Source organism: Pleuronectes platessa, chromosome 3 (genome assembly GCF_947347685.1).
Source record: "Pleuronectes platessa chromosome 3, fPlePla1.1, whole genome shotgun sequence".
Taxonomy (NCBI): domain Eukaryota; kingdom Metazoa; phylum Chordata; class Actinopteri; order Pleuronectiformes; family Pleuronectidae; genus Pleuronectes; species Pleuronectes platessa.
This window is the reverse complement of record NC_070628.1, coordinates 19,239,223-19,260,620: the sequence shown is the minus strand read 5'-3', so window position 1 is coordinate 19,260,620 and position 21,398 is coordinate 19,239,223. Positions and strand designations below refer to the sequence as shown.

General features: G+C 40.2%; 2 protein-coding genes across 2 annotated transcripts; one reads left to right on the top strand and one right to left on the bottom strand.

The window, feature by feature from the left end:
* Positions 1-4,388: 4,388 nt before the first annotated feature.
* Positions 4,389-12,296, top strand: LOC128436271 (dynein regulatory complex subunit 4). Its single transcript, XM_053418040.1, has 12 exons — positions 4,389-4,579; positions 7,794-7,845; positions 7,931-8,026; positions 8,263-8,460; positions 8,606-8,806; positions 8,895-8,949; positions 10,065-10,270; positions 10,479-10,646; positions 11,520-11,606; positions 11,689-11,898; positions 12,028-12,093; positions 12,189-12,296. Exons 1-12 carry the CDS (start codon positions 4,389-4,391, stop codon positions 12,294-12,296), a joined length of 1,638 nt encoding a protein of 545 aa, XP_053274015.1.
* Positions 12,297-12,507: 211 nt separating this feature from the next.
* On the bottom strand, positions 12,508-20,663 carry stra6l (STRA6-like). Its single transcript, XM_053419478.1, has 18 exons — positions 20,342-20,663; positions 19,887-19,959; positions 19,379-19,479; positions 19,132-19,262; positions 18,913-19,033; positions 18,382-18,427; positions 18,152-18,277; positions 17,966-18,039; positions 17,197-17,305; positions 16,911-17,064; positions 16,648-16,723; positions 16,426-16,507; positions 16,236-16,284; positions 15,642-15,759; positions 15,416-15,535; positions 14,285-14,448; positions 13,707-13,850; positions 12,508-13,508 (listed from the first exon to the last, which is right to left on the bottom strand). Exons 1-18 carry the CDS (start codon positions 20,365-20,367, stop codon positions 13,267-13,269), a joined length of 1,956 nt encoding a protein of 651 aa, XP_053275453.1. The 5' UTR covers positions 20,368-20,663; the 3' UTR covers positions 12,508-13,266.
* Positions 20,664-21,398: the final 735 nt, after the last annotated feature.

The following is a 21,398-nucleotide window of genomic DNA, read 5'->3' as shown; positions in this document are numbered from 1 at the left end:
GATCTATAGGCCCCTGAAGCTTTCCGCGCCCCCCTCCCCTCACAAACACAACCCCCTAGGACACCTGACTACTAACTTGATTTAAAAGATGTGCCAGTCAAGTCTACATTGTAAATGCTTAGAGATTATGTCTTATTGATATATCAATGCATGAAATAATGCAACAATCTGTAGATGACCAACAATTTATTGAACGGGAACTTTGAGACACATGAGCACTGGGATTGATATTTGTTCTCTCTTCCACTCCTCTCCTATCTTATCCTGTCCTCTTCTCTCCACACCTCCCCTCTCCTATCCGCTCCTGTCTTCTCTTCCTACTCTTCTCAACTCCTCTCCACTCTTCTCCCTTTTCCTCTGTCATCCTCTACTCTTGTATCCTCCTCTTTCATCTTCTCCCCTCTTCTCTTCCTCATCCTGAATCTACAGCATGTCATTGTCACTCACTCCTGTAATGCATCACACATTTGAGATTATGAGTCTTACGTAGAAGAGGTAATATGCCTACCCTTACTCTGTAAAAGCTTTTGTAAATCAAACTAATGAACCTAAAAGGAAAAACATAAGGCTGGTTCCCCTGTGGTTCCTCAGTACAGCAACCTCAAAAATGTCTCACCCCAAATGTTCCTATTAAGTAGTATCATTTTTTTAAAGTAAAAACGAAAAATCACAAAATAGCTAAAAGTAGATATAAGAATGAATGTTACAAAATTGATCAAGACTAGACTGGTCATGTCAACTAGTATAGAAGTAATGTCACAGCCTAATGTGAAAATGTATTGGTAGTTAGCTAGCAACGCAAGCTAGCAAGATTGCACTGCATGTGCTTGCTAACCATCATTAATGAATCCAAATTCAAAACATACTCCCCTAAATGTGGTGAATAACACGGTTTTAGGAAAATTTAGTGAGTGAAATACATATGGGGATCGAACATAGTTCTAGTATTTTAAAAGCAAGGTAAAAATTGCGTCAACAATTCTAGTGTAAGCTGAAGCTAGCAAGTTGCAGCTTGCTAGCTAGCAAGATTGCACAGGTTACTAACTAACGTTGATAAACCCAGGTTTATCACACAGTTGAAACACAGCTTCTTACATTTGAGGATAAACTTGCATAAGAAGTTTCACTGTAGATGTCAAGGCTCCCGTGTTGGCTGGGAAATGCATGTATTTGACCCTTCTATTGAGATCGCGAGTAATGTTTCTCGGTTATTATTCCCGAAGTCCACCAATCCGAAAATATACTTTTAAAGTCCATATCACCAGGTTGCCTCATCAAATTCCAACATCCAATACACCAGATAGGATGCCAAGAGCATGTTCTACAACATGGGATCATCCATTTCTATCTACAGTAAGAGCTGTTCACATGTAAAGGGTTTTTATAAACTTATCTTAATTCTGTGCTCAATAGTTTCATTTTATTACTATTTTACACATCATCCAATACAATTTTCCAGGATAACTGTTTCAATTTCCATGTAAGTGTTCACTTTTGCTCAGTTTCCATGACTTTTCCAAACCTGGAAAATGAAAAAATAAATTCCATGTTTTCCATGGTTTCCAGGTACCGTGGGAACCCTGTCTCTATGAACTCATTGAGCAAAGTGTTTTATAGAACTTTGAAGTATCCTGAAATGATCTATTCCACAGTGAAAATGTTGGACTTTACTTAGAAAAATCTCCAAATCTATATAGTTAAAATGTTTGATATCCAGTATGTAGGTAGTTAGAGAGGTCCTGAACACAGGCATACCAGTCTCTCTCTGAACTTATTGCGCAAAGTATTTTTATAGAACTTTGAAATATCCAGAAAAAGACTGTTTGATTGTACACATGTTGGACTTTACTTTGAAAAATCTCTTAATCTATACAGTAAATATGTTTGATATTATGTACATTGATATTTTGAGAGGTCCTGAACATATCAGTCTCACTCTGAACTTATTGAGGAATGTGTTTTTATAGAACTTTGAAATATCCTGAAATGATCTATTCCACAGTGCAAATGTTGGAATTTACTTTGAAAAATCTCCAAATCTATACAGTTAAAATGTTTGATATTCAGTATGTAGGTAGTCAGCAGAGTTGGGCAAGTTACTGAAAATTAGTACTTAGTTACAGTTACTAGTTACTTCTTTTAAAAGTAATTGAATTACTTCACCAGTTACTGTATATCAAAAGTAATTAGTTAATAGGCAAAGTAACTTTTAAGTTACTTCTGTTGATTTATTGTGAAAATGTTTTATTGTGAAAATGTTACATGATTTTATTTTGAAACGGTTCCGGTAGGGTCGCGGACATCCTGTGATGACTACAACGGCGCTACGGAAAAGGTTTATGTTTTTAGCAACCCTCCGAAGAAGCACAATGTCTTTCGGTGTCCACGGTTGTTTTAAGGTGTTTCTAAGTTGTTCAATGTTGTATTAAGGTGTACGGTGTTACAAGGTAGGCTCAAATAAACGACCAGAACATTAGTTTAAGTCTCGACCATCTTTCGGGGGATCTGGTTCACTTGTCTTCTTGTCTGCAAGTGTTCAGTTTTCTCAAAAGAGAGTAACGCGAGTAACGAACTTATTTAAATTTCAGAAATTGCAACTGCGCTACTTGATTAAAAAAAATACTTCGTTACATGCTCGTTACGGCTAAAAGTAGTGGAATTATAGTAACGCGTTACTTTGTAGCGCGTTACTCCCAACACTGGTAGTCAGAGAGGTCCCGAACACAGGCATACTAGTCTCTCTCTAAACTTATCGAGCAAAGTGTTTCTACACGTTAATTTGGGTATCTGGCATGTCTACTGTCCCAAAAACTGGAAAAAGACAACTCTCGTGATTTGTTTTGGTTCCTTTGTGTCAGAAACGATACGCTAGATGGCATCGAATGGGATTACGACCGAAAATACGTAATGTTCCAACCATGCCCATGTAGGGAGTCTTGGTACATGGCCTTGTACCACCCCGCACCTTCATCTCACCGGCTCTGGGGGAGCCGGGCAGTCTCTCCCCAGCTCATTAAATGATCCTTGTGGTATTTTGACCAAAATATGTTACAGACATTTCATTAAGACCCCAAGGAACCATATCAACTGTGGTAAAATGGGCATACGATGGGTCCTTTAAAGGGATAGCTCACACCAAAATGGAAATTCCCCCATTACCTCCTCACCACTATATACCAATGGAGGGATGGGTGAAGTGTTTGAGTCGGTGGATGTGGATGGAGAGGCGGCCATTATCCTGACATATTCCAGATTTGTGGAGGACTTAATTTCGAGCCACCTGGAGGCTCCGTTGGGCCCTTTGGAGCCAAAACTACAGTCAGCATTACAACTAAATTCTTTAAAAGATGGAAAAATGTCTTTGTCTGATTGGTCTGTGAACACTTCATGTCAGAATGTTTGTAGTAACAGTTGGGACTGGGCAGTACACACACGCAAACACACACGCAAAATCAATACATGGAGTCCCCCATCAGATGATCTGGGCCCATAGAGCCATGATCTCATCATCATGGGGTCAGTGGGAACATTTGAAGAGACACAAACACTGAACACATATTTTAAAAATGTGTGCAAAGGAGAGCTGGTGGTCTCTTAATTACATTTAGTTTTTTTTCCATGACTGATGAATACATACTGTTCATGGAATTATTTCTAGAGGTGCTGAGCAGTACTGTAAAGATATATAACTAAATATAATATTTGATATTAATGATCAAATACATATTATGAAATAAACGGGGGGAAAGCCTAAAAGCAGTTAGTTAGTGCTGTATCTCTGTCTGTACAGGATGCCTTCAGATACTGGGCTGACTGTAGGTCATCTGCACTTTGGCCTGACTCAGAGCTCAGTGCACAGAGAGTTGAGGTATTTGAGTATTTTTTTGCATTACACTTGTTTGAGATGGACAAGTAAAAACTAGAGCTGCTTGTGTAGAGTCACTGAACAAGAAGCTGATCTCAGCAAAACAAGGAGTGACATCAACATTTCAATTGATCATTGATAAAAACGGTGTATAATGTTTGCTCGGCCTGTCAATCCCTTTAGGATCAATTAACCAGGTTTTCAATATTAAAAGGGAAGCATCTTTTAATGTTAAAATTTGAATCACAGATTTTTATTTAGATGTAAACAATGCAGACAAGATCATAGAAGAATTGAATACTCAAAGATTAAAGACAATGTGTCTTTGATGTATCATGCAGCTCTTGACTTAATCATTGCCTATAAACCAGTGTTTGATCATTCTGAGCATCTCACAGTTTTGAGAGAGAACGATTTTTGATAAACAATATCAGGCATCTGCTCAACGACAAAATCAAACAGCAAGATTACTGCTGATTCAACCTGATTTCAACCCCAGGAAGAAAGAGCAAGTTGTCCCACCATGTCACGATTCAAGTTGACTTCTGAAAAGAGAGAAAGAGAAAAATATTGGTACACCAGGAATGAGTACCAGGGCCTTCAAAAAGAGATCAGACATCTGAAAGACCTGTTGAACAAGGAGAGGGACAACGCTCACTATGAACGAGGGAGGAGAGTCCAGGCCTGCAATGACCTGCTGGAGACCCAACAACAGTTGGAAAAAGAGAAATCCCTGAATGAACAGCTCATCAATAGGAAAGGAAGATCTAGGTCACCCTTATACAAGCAGAGGATGATGCACAGGGACTCTAGAACTACCAGCTCCATGGAGGTGGTGACTGAGCTAAAAGCTGAGAAGGAAAGATACAAGATTCCCAGACTAGGACGGAAGAGACAGACATCTTCCCAGGCTCTTATCCCAACAGGGAAGCAGCAACACCTGACCAGTGACCTTAGGAATAAACTCAGGGCTTCGAGAGAAGAAGAGCGAAAGCAACAAAAAGTTTCGAACTTCAGGATCGAGCAGGACGCTCGCTGCCAGGATTCAAATTTTGCTGTTAGGCAGGGAGCAGATAGGCTCTCATTCACGACTGACACAGAAGAAGACAGGGCTCCCAGACGTGAGGCTGCCAAGCGACAGAGGTCTGCAGTTTACACTGAAAAAAACAATCGGCAGCAAGTCCTTTCTAATTATAATGAGGTGGAGGAATCCTTTGGAGATAAAAGGCACACCTGGAAGAATGACAGAATGTATCAGCACTGAGGAAACCAGATATTGACACCCAGCCTAAGAGACTACGTCCATATTTGCATATGAAATTATATTTCGTAATAAATCCTGAAAATGAATCCTGCGAGTGAAATCATTCGCACTCCGCTTCATCGTCTCAACCTCGTTTCATCTTTGATCGGACAATAAACAAGCTTGAACTTTCCATTATGCGTAGTGCTCTGTGTTCTGTCTCTGCGTTGAGGTTTGAACACGCTCTTAAACATGACACCTGTCAAATGTAGCACCATGTCTCTCATTGTCAGGCTCTGATATGGAGGTACAGTTGTCACAGTAGATGGCGGTCATGCACCTAGACATTAGTTTCGACCCACCAGTGAAGAAGAGATAATAATAAGATTAATGTGGAATGGTGATCTTTGCTGGATCTCAAGGGAAAACATTTTATTATGTCGATTTTTAGAACATTGAGATGGAAAAGGGGTTGGATTCGTCCACTCTACAGATCAAACTAGTACTGAATGCACCTTGACGTTGGTTTCCATCCGCCAATAAACCGAAAGAAGAAGCAGAAACGGAAGGCTGGGAACGGATCAAGCAACTGAAGCAGGATGTCCGCACTGGCCTTAAATGGATAATTCACCCAAAATGAAGATTCCCTCATTATCTACTCACCACTTTGCCGATAGAGGGGTGGTTGAAGTGTTTGAGTCCACAAAAGATTTGTTCACTGGTAGACAGCGTTGCAGCCAAAGTAAGTGGCAACCTCTACTTCAGAAGAAAAAACAGCAGAAAAAAAAACAGAAAATGTCCCCATATTGTTCCTGTGGTGTCATCCAAGTGACTTATTGGTCAAAGTGTTTTTATAGAACTTTGAAATATCCAGAAATGAACTGATTTGATTGTACACATTGTTGGACTTTAGTTTGAAAAATCTCCAAATCTATACAGTAAAAATATTTGATATTCAGTATGTAGGTAGTCAGAGAGGTCCTGAACACGGGCATATCAGTCTCTCTCTGAACTCATTGAGCAAAGTGTTTTATAGAACTTTGAAGTATCCTGAAATGATCTATTTCACAGTGAAAATGTTGGACTTTACTTAGAAAAATCTCCAAATCTATATAGTTAAAATGTTTGATATCCAGTATGTAGGTAGTCAGAGAGGTCCTGAACACAGGCATACCAGTCTCTGGTAACTTATAGAGCAAAGTGTTTTTACAGTACTTTGAAGTATGCTGAATTTTTATTTAGTAAAATCTCATAATTGATATTGTCAAAATTCTATTCATAAAAATGACACAGGTATGACAATATGTACTTCTTGTGAATTTAATCCAAGAAATTATTTGTCAATTATGCATTTGTATAAGCACAAGTATATGCTCCATGTCAACAGTTTATTTTGAAAACCGGACATAGGCCCCCATGTGTTCTTCCTCTAAGTACTCGCAGTACCGCTAGTACTGCGGTTTGGATGCGTTTACCATAAGTGTCAGTATGTGCAGTAGAATTTCTGTGTCAGCTGATTTGACCACAGAGATGCGAGTGTCGGCTGGCATGATCGCAGTCATATATTTACACTGTTCTAATAGCACTTGACAAAGGGTTATTGAAGGGATCTTCAGCATTGACATTAATGCCACTTTACACTAATGTTTGCAGATAAGAAAATAGTTTTAGTTTAATTCTTCCCTCGGTATTTTCTTTATGCATCATCAAGTTCTTGCTTCTCTACGTGATATTATGCTCTTGGGAAGTATGAATTCATAGATACCTGTTGAAAACTGTTGCTCTACTTTCAGAATCATTCAATTGCCACAGGAAGTTAAAGCGTCAACGTGTAACAGTGACACAGTCACAGACAAGGGCATCAGACTTTCCCTGGAAGATGCCATTGAAATGTGGAATGATGGAGACATCACCTTGGCAGCGGTGTTGAAGGGATTGACCACTCCCTCTGGAGCACATCGTATCATAAATAAGCCTGTCCTGGGTTTTTGATGTAGTATTCACCCTGTATTGTCCAAAATATGCATTGACCAACCCACTACACAACCTCTTGTTTTAGACTTGCCTTAATGTAATGGTAGAACCTTAAGTCTGAATACTGGCCATCAGACAGAACTGTAGTGTCTTGTTGTGACGTCTTTCTCCACTGCTAATGATAGTCATCTGAACCAGCCACAGAATCAGGGCTCAGTCACACATACTAATCTATTACTACACCATATTGCAGAATGTGCTTTGCCTGGAGTTAAACTTTGCTAAATATATCACTGCCAAAACCTGTGATATGTTTAACTGGGCCCTTAGACCTGAAGGATTTGTTATTCTTTCATGTAAGTGAGGAAATTAGGTTTTAGGACTTCGTCATCACAGGTTAGTAAGCATACTCAGTACTTTCCAATGCATAAACCCATAGACTGTACTGTTAAACCTATAGAATTTGTTCAGTGTTGACGAAGGGAAATATAAAGTTTGCGTTTTTACAAGAAACTGGCTCAACTCAACAGTAAGCTATTGGTTTAGCCATCAGCTTACAGTTATCAGCAGCATTAGCTGCATCATGGCAGCTGCCTTTAAACAGTTTAGCAACCAAGCCTCTTGCCTTTAAACAGTGTAACATCGCAGCTGGCTTGGATGTTACACTGTAACAGCTGGCTTACATATCAGTGGCAGATTCTGTTTACACAGAAAGTGCAACGAGACATCGCTTCCTGGATTTGAGCTTGCCCTTACTGCGATGGTGAGTGAAGTTTCTATCGTTTCCTTTATGATGCATTAGCGCATGTTAGCTTAGCATCAGTGTTTAAACATCTGTTTTTTTCCAGGCACCTAAGAGTAAGAAGCCCGGGAAAAAGAATCCCGGGAAAAAGAAATCCTCTGCGGTGGTAGTCAGTCGGTCCACAGAGATGACCAAGGAACAGGTCAGAGGCTAACGATGCTAACATGGCTACAACATTAGCTTCAGACTAAATCACATGATACAACCTGTTAAAACTGATTCTGTTTATAAACATACATACACAGGTATATGTGTACATATACATGTATATTACATGTTTAGTAGTAGTATTATATCGGTATATTACATCACACTTAGCTGTGGATATAAATATGATTTATTTAAGAACTGTGAAGAGCTCCCACTCTGTCCCCGCAGATGGAGGAGCTAATTGTTCATCTCGGTGAGGAGTTGAAGCGGGTGCGGGAGGAGAAGAGGATCTTCAAGCTTGAGAGTGAGAAGAACCAGTCAGTCTGGGAAACTTGCAGGAGACACATGGAGAAGGTGAAGGATGTGCTGAGACAAAGATACCGGGAGAGAGAGGAGTTTCAGCAGCGCCACCGAGTGGAGATCAGTGTGAGTTGCACGTTTGTCCTCTGATGCCACAATATTTCCAGACATTTTGTATAATTTTATAAACGTGATTTTAGTTTTTTAATTGACAATTTTAGAATAATCAGGAGGTTTTCCTCTAACGATCAGTGTGATGGTTGATGCTCAGGTTTACAAGGAGAAGCTGATGCACGTCCTGTCTGAGCAGCACAACACCATCTCTGAGCTGAAGATGGACACCGCCGCCTCCGCATCACTGATACAGAACCAGCACACCGAGTCAGAGCTGGCACTTCGGAGCGAAACAATGCAGGCAGACGCCAGAGAGAAGGCACTTCGCAACAAAAAGTTCATCGAGGAACTCAAACTGGTAAGTCAGATTGAACTTCAACACTATAACACTCTTTAGCTTTTCCGTACTTCATTTATGCGATTGAACATCGTTTGATTCTCAACAGAAACACCAGGTCGAACTGTTGGAGATGACAGACAACTATGACCGGAGAAACAGAGGTAAATTAACTGAATCTGACCTGGTTGGTCAGAACATGCACCGTTAACAAAGCCTGACAACACGACGGCTCTCAGAATGAAGCCATATCTGTATCGCCCCCTGGTGTCTGGCTGCAGTAAAGGTAATAAACCTCTTCCTTGTTAGAAGACGGGACTTGGGCGAAAGTAAAAAATAAAATCAAAGTAGACGTAAAATGAATGTTTGTCAAAGATGGTTTCTGTCATTTCAGATACTTTTTATCACAATGATGTTTGTTCAAGTGTTTCTGATCAGTTTAGTTTTAATTAGTTATTTGATGATATAATTGATTGACATCTGACACTGACTCCTAATTGGTCGAGCACTTTAGGGTGAGATATTTAAGCTTCATCTTTGTACAGTGGGAGGAAGGGGAGATGTGTCAGCATCTTCATTTACAGTTTCAGTTTTAGACTTGGACAAATAATGTTAGTATGACGGGATCATGTGATTGATCACATGTCCAATCAGAGAAGGAAAAATATATATATAGATCAACCCACATCTTTAAAGACAGTTCTTAGAATTTAATCAGTTTGTCCTCCTGCAACAAAATCTGTTAATAATAATTTAATCAGCAGGAATAACAATCATGATTCCTAGATATTAATGAAATTAAAAATTATTATCAGATTTACTGATGAATAAATAAACTAATCAGATTCTGTTTGTTTCTATGGACGAAGTTTCAAGAAAATATTTATAGAAATGAATTTCATTAACTATACTTTTAGCTTTAATATATTTGTTAAACTATAAAAAAAATAGTCATTTACAAATCTATTTATAATGCCTATTAAAGTATCACATTTCAAGTGTTAAAGAGTTAAATTTATAAATCCATCTTTTACTTTAGTTGTTTACGAATGAGGATCTAAAACATTTCTGACACATGTGGTCATAGATGCAGCCTGATAAATGATTGTGGTGTAACATTAAACTATTGTTCTTAATGATTCAGCTAATAATTATTATAAGATAGAAAACTGAGGCTCTAAAAGACTGAAGGTTTAGCCTTTTATTTTTTTGCCCTGAATCCGTTTAACCGACTTTCCCTTACTGATGAACTCTAATTCTTCTTCTATCATTTCAATAGAGCTGGAGGTGAAATTTAACGAGAAAATGGAGGCGACCATCCAGGTGGAGGAAAGGAAGCGGAAGTCGGAGGTCAATGAGCTTGACGATCGGATGGCTGCTCGATTTATAGAGCTGACGGAGGATCACGGACGTGCTCTCAAAGTAGCTCAGGGCTATTACTCCAGCATTCAGAACAAAGTGCTGGCGGACGAGAAGGAGCTGAAGGTGAGAGACAGACAGTTAGTGACCTTTGAGTGTTCAAAGGTCACAGTGGCCTCAGGAAAATAAGTCGTCCAAACTCCTGTTCGTTAAAAATGTTAAAAAACTTTACAAGTGTCACTATGATCATCAATTTATTTTGATGACACTTGATCAAAGGTTCGACAGTATTGACAATTTCAGTTTTATGTGTGGTGCTTCTGTTTTTGTCCAGGAGGAGGCAGCAGAGGCGCTGAAGCAGCTGACACGAGTGGACAAGAACCTTTCAGTTGCTCAGCGAGAAAACAAGCATCTGCGCGAGTCTCTGCACGAAGCCCAGCAGGAGCTGCCCGAGCTCCGTGCTCAGCTGCAAGAATACAACAAGACCAAGGCCAAGATGGTGGTGCGTTCATATCTCACAACCTGATCTGAACCCAAACACCTCACAGCTCGATTATCTTTAATCCCATAACATCGGTTTTCAGTGTTGACATGTTTTCTAAGTTTTTTTCTCTTCTCAGACTTTGGTGTTGAAGGTTTTAAAGATAATCCTGGTTTGTTTCCAGCTGGTGACGATTCGTGGCTCTCACGTTCATGGTTTCAGTGAAACAAAATGAAACCGTTCATCTGAAGATTGTCTCATTTATTTAATTACAAAGTAAAAACAATCCTTGATCGCCAAAAGTTAACGAGTTCAATCTTACCCAATGTTCCATAACTCCGAGTTTACAGCAAATCTGTTCATCCTGCTCACAAACACAAATTAAACAGACGACGGACAGGGGTGGAAATGTAAACTCTCTGATGGAGGTTAAAGGTTCAGATTTAGTGACATCTAGTGGTGAAGTTGCAGGTTGCAGCTGAATACCCCTCACCTACCCCTCCCATTCCAATCATGAAGGAAAAACCTGTGGTTGCCCTCAGTTGTCATTAAAACTCAGAGGCTGTTTAGTTTGTCCAGTTTGGGCTCCTGTCAAAAACATAGCAGCCTCTGTAGAGGAGACCCACTCCCGATGTTAATATAAAGTATTTAAACATAAAAGGGCCCATTCTAGGGTAAAGAAAAATACAATTTGTACAATTTAGATGAAAACGTCACAAGGATTACTTTATATTCAGTTTCAGCCAATAGATCCCTTTCACCTAAATCGTACACACAGGACCGTTGACTGTTTTTTAATAGAAACTAAACCTCCGTCACATTATTTGTAGAATTGAAACGTAAACTAACGTCTCTGATCGATCATTTTCTTCTAAACATCTGATGGTGTGACAGAAGTCCGGTGCTCGGGCGAAGGTCACCGAGAAGGAGCTGTGGGATCTGAACATCGAGCACGAGCTGCTGCGGCAGGCGTTGGAAAAGGTAACGTGGATGTGTGTTGTCACGTGACGTCCCGTCAGCGCGGCGGCGGGAGTTGACCCGAGGTTGTGCTGGTTGTCGGCAGGTTCAGGATGAGTGCGACGAGCTGCAGAGGAAGCAGAAGGAGATCAAGTTGGCGCTGCAGCAGAAGAGAGGCCTGGAGCACCTGCGGCTGGAGATGAGGCTCGCTGCTCTGACGGAAACGGTGGAGACGACGGAGGGCCAGCTCCGCGCCGCGCTCTCCACGGCGGCCGCCAAGGACACCGACAAAAGCAGCGCCGCCAACATGCTTAGGGTGAGTGTCCCCGAGGGTGAAGGTTCAGAGCGGACATGGCTCTTCTCCACAGGTGTGCCGTCGGGACACGTCCTCTGAAGACACCACTTTGTGTTTCACGTCTTCAGTCTGTGATTCTTCTTCTCGTAGGAAACGTTGGAGTCAAAACAAAAGACCATTGCTGCGTTAGAGGAGGAGCTGGCTCTCAGGCATAAGGTGAGTCGCCAGTGGACACGTTAAAGTGAGGCTGTAAATACACGTCATTTCCTGTTGTGACACGCTGACCATTTGACCTATGATTTGACCTGCAGGAGTACGAGCAGCTGCTGCAGACCTCCACCGGCAGACTCAGGGCCCTGGGCGTCCCTCTGCATGACTTCCCCTTCAGGCCCGCGAAGCAGACACCCAACAGGCAATAGGCAGTAGGAAAACAGAAAACTGCACGTAGTTAAGAGCGTCACGTTTTAGGCAACGAGTTACGTAAATGCCTAAAATACACGTTTTTCTTTAAATCTTTTTTGGATGGCAATTGCTGTTTTAAGTACCGTAGGACTGTTATATATTTAATTTAGCTGCATTGTGCATTTAATGTAGAAAGCTTGAGCTAGCTGCAAAAAATAGGTCCTGAAATCCATTTTAAGTCCTGTGATGCAACTTTGACCATTTAGCTTTTTATTTCACTTTTTTTCCCCAACATATTCACATTTTCAACTTTCAAATGCACAGTAGAAGCTTCTTAAGAGTTAGTTTTTGCCTTTTGTTAGCACAGGCCAGATATCTGCAGATTTTATGACGAGTCTGTTTTATACGGTAAAGCTCTTTGCAATGTGAATTTCTTACAGTTGTCACCACATAAAGTTTATTATTATTATGCAGAAGCTATCCAGTTAGATCTGTATTGCACATACTCAAACGATAAGCAGAATATCTGTGTGATGCAGCTGATTATAATTAAAATAAAAACTAGTATCAAAGAATTGGCCAGCTGTACCTCTATGTCCACTTCTAGAACATATGTTACAGAAGTTGTTATGATTATGTACAATGGTTCACATTTACCTCTGACTATTTATAGACAAGACATCAGTTGAAATTTGACTTGATTCTTTTTTTGCCAGCAGATTTTTCTATAGTCTATGGTATAAACTGACATTTGAAAACTAGAGACAAGAACACATAAAGCGCAAGTTTTCTCAAAAACAACAACGCATATTTAAATCTTACAACTGCATACAATTAATCTCTAGTACCGGTTATCACACTATCATTATATGGCGAGTAGAAAGATGAAATCAACCTGTGATCACATTAACCAAGTCAAATCAGTCTGATTGTACTGTGAGACGACAAGCCTTCATTTTATGAATAAGAATCAATGGAAATGGTTCTTCAACATTCCACTGCTGGAGTGACTGGGACCTCTGGCAGGGACTGTGATGCCACTTGGCTTGGCTGCGTTAGTGAGGCCATGACCCAAGCCCGCACCACCATGTCTGCCTGGGGAGATGAAGATGTCCGTAACAACGAGGATGAGGAGAGGTGCTGCTTTCTGAGCAGGATCAGATGAGGGTTTCTCAGCAAAGTGTAAAACAACATCCAGCGCCTCCTGGCCTTACTGTTAACAGGGGGTTCTACAAAAAAAAAGTTAGTGGTTAATTAATTGGAAATAAAAAATAATGAGGAAAGAAATGCACAAATAAAAAGAATATCCCGGATCAACATATCAAAAAGTGCAAGGTCATTTAATGGGATTCCTAACTTTGTTAAAAAGTAGTTATTAAGTGGATTGTACATATCATAGCTACACACACACACACAGACACACTGACCAGATGGCATGTTGTTGAATGTGGAGTATACAGAAGCCTTGTGTCTCTCCAGCTTGTTGGAGACGAGCAGCTGACAGAAACACACCATGACTGGATTGTTATGATAGTGGTCAGCAAAGATCATCCCAATCCAAGTACTGTAGCCTGGAACATGGGGAAATACTGTTACAGCCACACACCATAGACGAGACAGAATAGTATATTTACAATAATCATATTTAAAGGTATTTATATATATATATATATATATACACATATAAAAAAGATATGTCTATCATATATTTGTTGTTTCTTTGATATTTTAGGAAAATGCTTAATTAAGGAACCAATAGCTTATTGACTGGATTGCTAATTAACCATCTCACTTATCTACAAACACATTAAAAAGTAATACATGTCATGTATATACACTGACTGCTTTATATAAAGCTTATCTGTCATATTCCTAAACCCACTACTTGTCCTTGTCTTGATTCCCTCAGTATGACAATGCTTTGTGAAATACTGACATCTACTGGATGATGTTTTGCAAGCCCCTCAGAGATTACGTATTTTTGTTGGATTGAAATTCATCTCACCAGCATCCATGCTTTCATATCCTCTCTGCATGATGGTTCGGTCTATGCGTGACACCAGCCACGTTCCTACAAAGATGCTGCACAGCAGCCTCATGATGCAGTTGCTGATCCCCATCACCACGTTGTAGAAAAAGAAGAAGTAGTTGAAGCAGTGGAATGCCTTTCTGTAGAAGAGGAGGAGAGGAAAGTACTGCACCATACAGATTTACACTGTTCTAATAGCATTTGACAAAGGGTTTTTGAAGGGATCTTCGTTATTGTGAAACATGATAATTCATTAGTGTCACTTTACACTAATATTTGCATATAAGAAACTATTTTTTGTTTATTTCTTTCCCTTGATATTTTCTTTATGCATCATCATCAAGTTCTTGCTTCTGTACGTGACATTAAGCTCTGTGGTGAGATTTGTTTTTACATGAATTAACAGATACCTGCATAAAACTGTGGCTCTACTTCCCCTGGAGGATGTCTGTGAAATGCAGATTGACGGAGACATCACCTTGGCAGAGGTGTTGAAGGGATCGACTTAATGGGTTACTGGCAGACTGGAGCCCATTGTATTCTAAATTGGCCTGTCCCGGGTTTCGATGTCGTATTCACCTTTTGTTGTCACATAGACTCATTGACCGGCCCACTACAGAACCTCTTGTTTTAGACTTGCCTTAATGTAATGGTAGAACCTTAACTCTGAATACTGGCCATCAGACAGAACTGTAGTGTCTGGTTGTGACGTCTGTCTCCACTGCAGAGTGAATGAAACTCATATGAACCAGCCACAGAATCAGGGCACAGTCACACATACTAATCTATTATTATACCATATTGGTGCTTTGCCTGGAGTCAAACTTTGGTGAACTTTGACCTGTGATATGTTTAACTGGGCCCTTAGAACTGAAGGATTTTTTATTCTTTCACAAATGTTATGAGGAAATTAAGTTTTAGATATTCGTCATCACATTATATCCTGAGCCAGTCCACATAACACAGCAAATAATTAAATTAACATTTTTAATCTACTGCTTTATTACCATCTCTCCCTCTTTCTACAGTATTTGCAAGCAAATAGATGATCTGAGTTTTAGTGTTGTGTCCATCTGATGTTTTTATGGCGCCCACTAATAAACCCACCTGTTGTTAAGAGCCAGAGGTTTGTCTTTGTCTGTCGGAGATATTTTGTCCTGGAGGAAGAAGATCTGCACCAGAAGAATCTGGAGAATCACCAGGCCGATTACCAGGCCGATGGTGAGACTGAGAGACAGCGGAGAAAAAAGTGAAAAATCTATCAGTAACAGTGTCTTTCTCTCAATCCAGCCATCCAATCATATATTCACAACCACAGGGAAAGCACTCTTACACAATGATTCCAAGGTTGGTGAGCATAATCAGTTGTCTCCCATGCTGTATGGGGATAACCAGCACATAGGCCACGAGCAGGGCCATCAGGAAGTGGACAAAATGGACAATCAGATAGCCTAAAAGAAAACAAGAAAAAACATAAGAGAGTCATGCACAGATATCTCATTGTGTTTTATCACTTTTCATATTTTGAAAATACAGTGGAAGCATTAATGAGCAACTATATTTAGTGTAATTATTATGTTAGCAGATTCTTGTAAAGAGGGATCGCTCCTATCTACACCTTATGAAATTATCATTGAAGCTAATGCAATATTGTATTTTGTAGCTGCCTCTGTGATATTTTAGACCAATTTTCTGTATTTTTGTGACACATTTGAAGACACAAGAAAAAAAAAGAATGAAAGATTCATCTTTTCCCTCCTTTTGTGGTTTCAGACACTAAGTAGAAACAAGAAAAAGAGACTTGGAGCTGGGTCCCAAAATATGAATAAAGGAAGTCCTAATGTAGATCACATCTGCTGCTCTTGCTGTTTTGGAAGCATGCTGCACATGTTAGTTGTAAACGTGTCTTGGATCATGAAAAGCTCACCCCACAGTGTAAACGCGATTTGCCATCCAGAGTATCTTGCAATTGAAGCCTGTAAAAGTCAATGAGAAAAGTCTGTTTGCCCAAACGAGTGTGTGAAATATGTCATCATATAAGAAAAATAAATACAAAGAGATGCAAACAACAATGCATTTAATATATTTAGACAACTGTGTGTGTGTGTGTGTCTTACTACGCTGACAGCCGAACTGGGTTTGTGAAACTTCTCAGGAATAAAACCCTTTTGCCCCCTCCACAGTCTCTTCAAGTGTTTCCTGTATTATTAGTAAAACATGTAAAGAAATTATCATTAAATATGATATATTTTTTATAAATTTTTAATAATTTCCCCAACATTTAACAATAACATTTTTTAGCTGTACATTCCAGTTTAGATTTGTTATGGATCTCTAACCTGTAACATGCCAATACATGGAAAGTGTACCCAACAGAGTTGAGACTAGCAAAGATGGTGGTAGCTAGCCAAGACTCTGAAAATAAAGAAAAAAGTTAAAGTTAAAGAAGTTAGAACGTGTTTCATTAAGTGATGACCATCATATATAGCAGATGAAAAACTAACTAAGATTTAAGAATAGAGGAAGCAGGGCAGATCTCACATTAATCCCACCGACCATGAAAGCACCAGACTATATGGGGGGTGCAGACTGACTCACTCACTCCGAGCCACGTCAATGAATTCTTCCAGCTGTGGTATCATGGCTCCCAGAGCCTCAGTCTGGTTACAAGAAGAAACCAGTTGCTGCAATGTGTTCTTCCACCTGTCCACTTGGCCAAAAGCCACATTACTGAGAGTGTAGTCTGCGATAGTCATCTGGAGACATTATAAAAGAGAAAATTAATACAACTGTCCCTGTTGCACATGCACAGATTATTTACCTGGGTAAAATGTTCTGACCCAAGCCCACAGTTGAGATATTTGATTTTACATAAGAGATGTCTTTACCGTATAAAGGCCTATGAGGGATATAATGGAAGTGCCAATGATCCTGTTGGGGAACTTGAAGTGCGGGTCCCACTCATACACCCGCCTCTGGAACCAGCTGAGTGGTTCACTGTAAAACAAAAAGGTCAAAACCCCTGTGGGTGTATATATGTAGGTGTGGGTACACAGACCCAGGCTGCTTTCAAGTGTCACCTGAATACTCGCACTGGAACTACAAATATTGCGAGAGCTGCTGCAGGAGTAGCATAATTTAAACATAACAACTTTCTAACTCGGACTCTCACAATATCAATGCGGTAAGGGAACTAACTGTAAAAGTATGGATGCTGAAGTTTACCAGCAGCACATGAACACACCTCACTGGATATAAAGCCAGACTGCACTGAGCTGCTTTACCTCACAACAGTAATATACATTTTTTTTTTACATATGATTAGACAGACTTTCATCCTGATTGTATTATCATATTAAAAAAAATACTTATGATAACACAACATAACAAAATAAACGTATCAAATATAATAAATAGGAATTGTAATTTCTAAACTATAGTGAACTTAGAGAAAAAAATATGTTTGCCTGAAATCTTGTCAAAAAGACATTAATACATCTTTCATGTTATGTTTTTGTTCGCATTAAAAGTTTCACAATTAATACTAAACTAGTTAGAACTTGAAATAGAGGGTTTCATAACAGGAAATTAACCCTTAAACCTAACAACAAGAAACCCACTTGAATGCAGCATGGTATGTATGAGTGTGTGTTGTACCTGTGTGCTGGTGCTTTCCTCAGCAGTCCCTTCACATGCTGCACCTGGTGTTGCCCAATCAGCTCCTCAGGGTCCTGGCAGCAGATTCAGCACAAACATTCAGAAAATTCAAGAAAGAAAAAAGCTAAACATTTTCTATAATCACAGCACATCCCTTCAGAGATTTCACGCATGAGTCAAACCGACCTCCTGTTCCAAATGCAGCCGTATTCGAACACCTTTAACCAGAATGTAAAAAAACCGTCCCAAGAGGAAGATGAGAGAGAGGATGCACGGCCACTGGATGATCACCTTCTGGTATGGACCTAAAATCTTTAAAACCACACAAAGTCTTCCAGTCATTTGCTTTTTCATGAGGATACACACTGCAGCCGGCACAATGTGCTTCCACAAGCGGGGATTCAGTACTCACCTACCTTACCATCAGGACAGGTGAACGTGTCCCACACTGTGATGATGATCCTACAAACAAGGCATGTATTATTTTTGTGTGGTAAAATATAGTCATCCACATGTAACTCTGCCAAAGAATTTGTTAAATATTTCTTGCCCTGTTCGATGGTTTGTGTTTTTGTTTGTTTGTCCACAGGTAAAAACTACTAAAAATATTTTCATGAAACATTTACATTTTTCCCCCCTTTCTTTAAAATTGCAATAGATGAAGGTATTTTTTGTCTTTTTTTTATCAATCTACCAGCTATTAATTCATCAATCTTGATGAAAATAACTACAAACATTGATGAGGCTGATTTTTATGAATGTGCGCAATTTCGTGCAGATCCAAATTAAAGTCTGGATCTACTGAGTTTAATTATGGTTTCACAAGGGGATGGTTTGGGCCTTGGTGGAGGCTGTCTAAATGCCATCCTGCAGAATGACTTCACATTTGGTGATATACATGTAACTAGTATGTCACTATAACATACATAAGTAGGCTAAATACTCACCAGGACAGAGAGTAGAGTATCCCCAGCACAGCACCAACTGTTCGGAAAGGCGTGGACAGACAAGCAAAGAAAGGGAAATACACCATGCCCACTTCTAAAGCTCCAACCAGGTACACGAGAGCTGCGGGGAACAGTCAGCAAACATCACTTCAGTTAATGCATTTCTTTTACTCTTTACTTATGCTAAAGATGTGTGTATATGGATAACAGAGGGAGTACCTCGAGCCCAGGCTGGGAGGGTGAAGGGGATGTAACTTTCAGAGAAGAGCAGCAGGACGCTGCTGGAAACTGCACCAAAAGCAAACCCATAGGACCAACGGTTACTGAGGCTGCCTATAGTATCCAAAGGCCTGAGGGACAACAATGACAGCATTTCATAAACAAATAGTTACTTCGCTGAGGTGGTTGTCAAAAACTTTTCCATTTTTCCTCTTCACAGATTTAGTTGTTGTTGCTGCTGACTTACACCACGATGCCAAAACGTCCCCCGAGGAAGGGCAGTCTGCGGTCGATGGCCAGGCTGTATGCTCTCTTCTGGAGGAAGGACAGCACCGCTACAATCAACACCTGGAAAACAATATATCAATACACATAAACAAATCTACTGGAACAAATACATTGACTTGTGCTGTATATTACAGAGGTGGCAGGATGATCTTCTGAATCTAGGGGCCATCTTGTAAAAAGATGCCTCACATACAACACTGTGTACATCATGAGTGATGCCACTTGATCCAAAGCTCTCTTGTGTTTTGTTGCAGTGCTACATATTGTGATTCTGTTCATCCACGTCCTATAATTTACAGGTTGAGTCAAAATGTTGATTCTCAGGATACTTCTCGGCTCCCGTTGACATTCATCTCAGTGCACGACAAACAACCAAATGAAGAAGCACAAGAAAATGTTAGTTTCAGGGAGAAGTCACTTTCATTGTGGTTACGTTCATGTTGCAGATCAATGGATAGACGACTTACTGCAGGTATGAGTGACAGGTGCAGGAAGAGTTCCACAGAGATTCCACTCTGACAGACCTGAATTGTGGCGATCCTGGAGAAGCAGTGACAGCATGAACATGAAAATGATCCAGGGACAAAATGAACCTGAGTCTAAATGAACAGGACCAGATGGACCTGAGTGGAACAGACAAAGCCTAAACTTTACTACACAAAATATAATAACTGAAGGAAGGCAGACATCAGCACATAAGACTGTGTTTGTGAGATCGGTAAATCATTAACATTTTATAGTCCAAGTTCTCAAAGTCTATGAGTGCAATTCTCTGTTTGCTAATCCTTCCTTTTAAGTCTCCAGGTTCAGGTTTGCTCTCCCTCCGTCTTCAGGTAGCTTATCTCAAACTTTACCTTAACGAGCTGACGATAACAAAGTACACAGCAGCATCGTAATGTATCATGATACAGACTGTACTCACTCGTCTTCCACGCCGTCTTTTTCCATCCTGGATCAGTCCGTTGATTGAAGCCTGCTCCACTGTGAAGATATAGGAAGTGACTGTGGATCAATGTCACTTCTCTATTTCCTGGTTTCAGTCATGTGACTCCCACATTTGACCCCAGGATACAACACTTTGTGTTACGTCTTTATTTGCTCACACTTTTTTGTCCATATCACACAGACGCACGCACACACACACATGCACACACACAAACACACACACATTACATTTCAGCGACTTACAATGAGTGCATTTAACCATGATTTTTTTTTAATTCAAAGTATAGTCAGTCCACAAACACACACACACACACACACACACACACACACACACACACACATACACACACAAGCACACACTCACACACACACACACACACTATTGACTACTGTGTTACTCAGTATAAGGAGTGTAAACAATTAGCTCACGCACCGAGATGACCAACAGATCATTCACCCTATGAGTCTGCTTTACAAAGGAATGCATCTCAGATTGTGTTACAGAAACCAATAAATCCCATTTCCTTTCTTTCCTTTCACCTGATATCTGCTTTGTTTATTCATTAGTAATTTTATTCTAATTCTAGCCTCTGTTTTACTCTATATGTCCATTTATCCATTATCTTTACATCTTTTCTGTTGAGAGGGGAGCCGGAGCCTATCCCAGCCTGGACAGATTGCAAGTCCGTCACAGACCTGTTTCACTCCTACATACATAACCCAATCTTCAAAATGATGCTAAATATGGCGACGCCTGCGAGCTAGTTCTGGCAGGCAACTCGAGCTGCGCTGCGCCAATCACGTGACATACATCATGTGACATACATCATGTGATATACCTCAATCTCCACAACCATCTATAATACACACCCACCTTATCAGGTGGTCTATTTAACCAGAGGGACATTTCCCATCAACCCCTCTTGCTCGCACTGCTGCTGCAGTATGGCTACCTGTTGCTACAGTCCCTCCACCACCCCAGCATCCACCTGTAGGCCCAGCATCCACCTGTAGGCTCCAACGGGGGGTTACAA

Coding starts and splice junctions, on each gene's coding strand:
- LOC128436271 (XM_053418040.1), top strand. CDS start 4,389: ATGTCACGATTCAAGTTGACTTCTGAAAAGAGAGAAAGAGAAAAATAT. Junction 8,950..10,064: donor CTATGACCGGAGAAACAGAG/GTAAATTAACTG, acceptor TCATTTCAATAG/AGCTGGAGGTGAAATTTAAC. Junction 12,094..12,188: donor AGCTGGCTCTCAGGCATAAG/GTGAGTCGCCAG, acceptor TTTGACCTGCAG/GAGTACGAGCAGCTGCTGCA.
- stra6l (XM_053419478.1), bottom strand. CDS start 20,367: ATGGAAAAAGACGGCGTGGAAGACGA. Junction 15,760..16,235: donor AATCGCGTTTACACTGTGGG/GTGAGCTTTTCA, acceptor GTTTTCTTTTAG/GCTATCTGATTGTCCATTTT. Junction 13,509..13,706: donor ATTCAACAACATGCCATCTG/GTCAGTGTGTCT, acceptor TTTTTTTTGTAG/AACCCCCTGTTAACAGTAAG.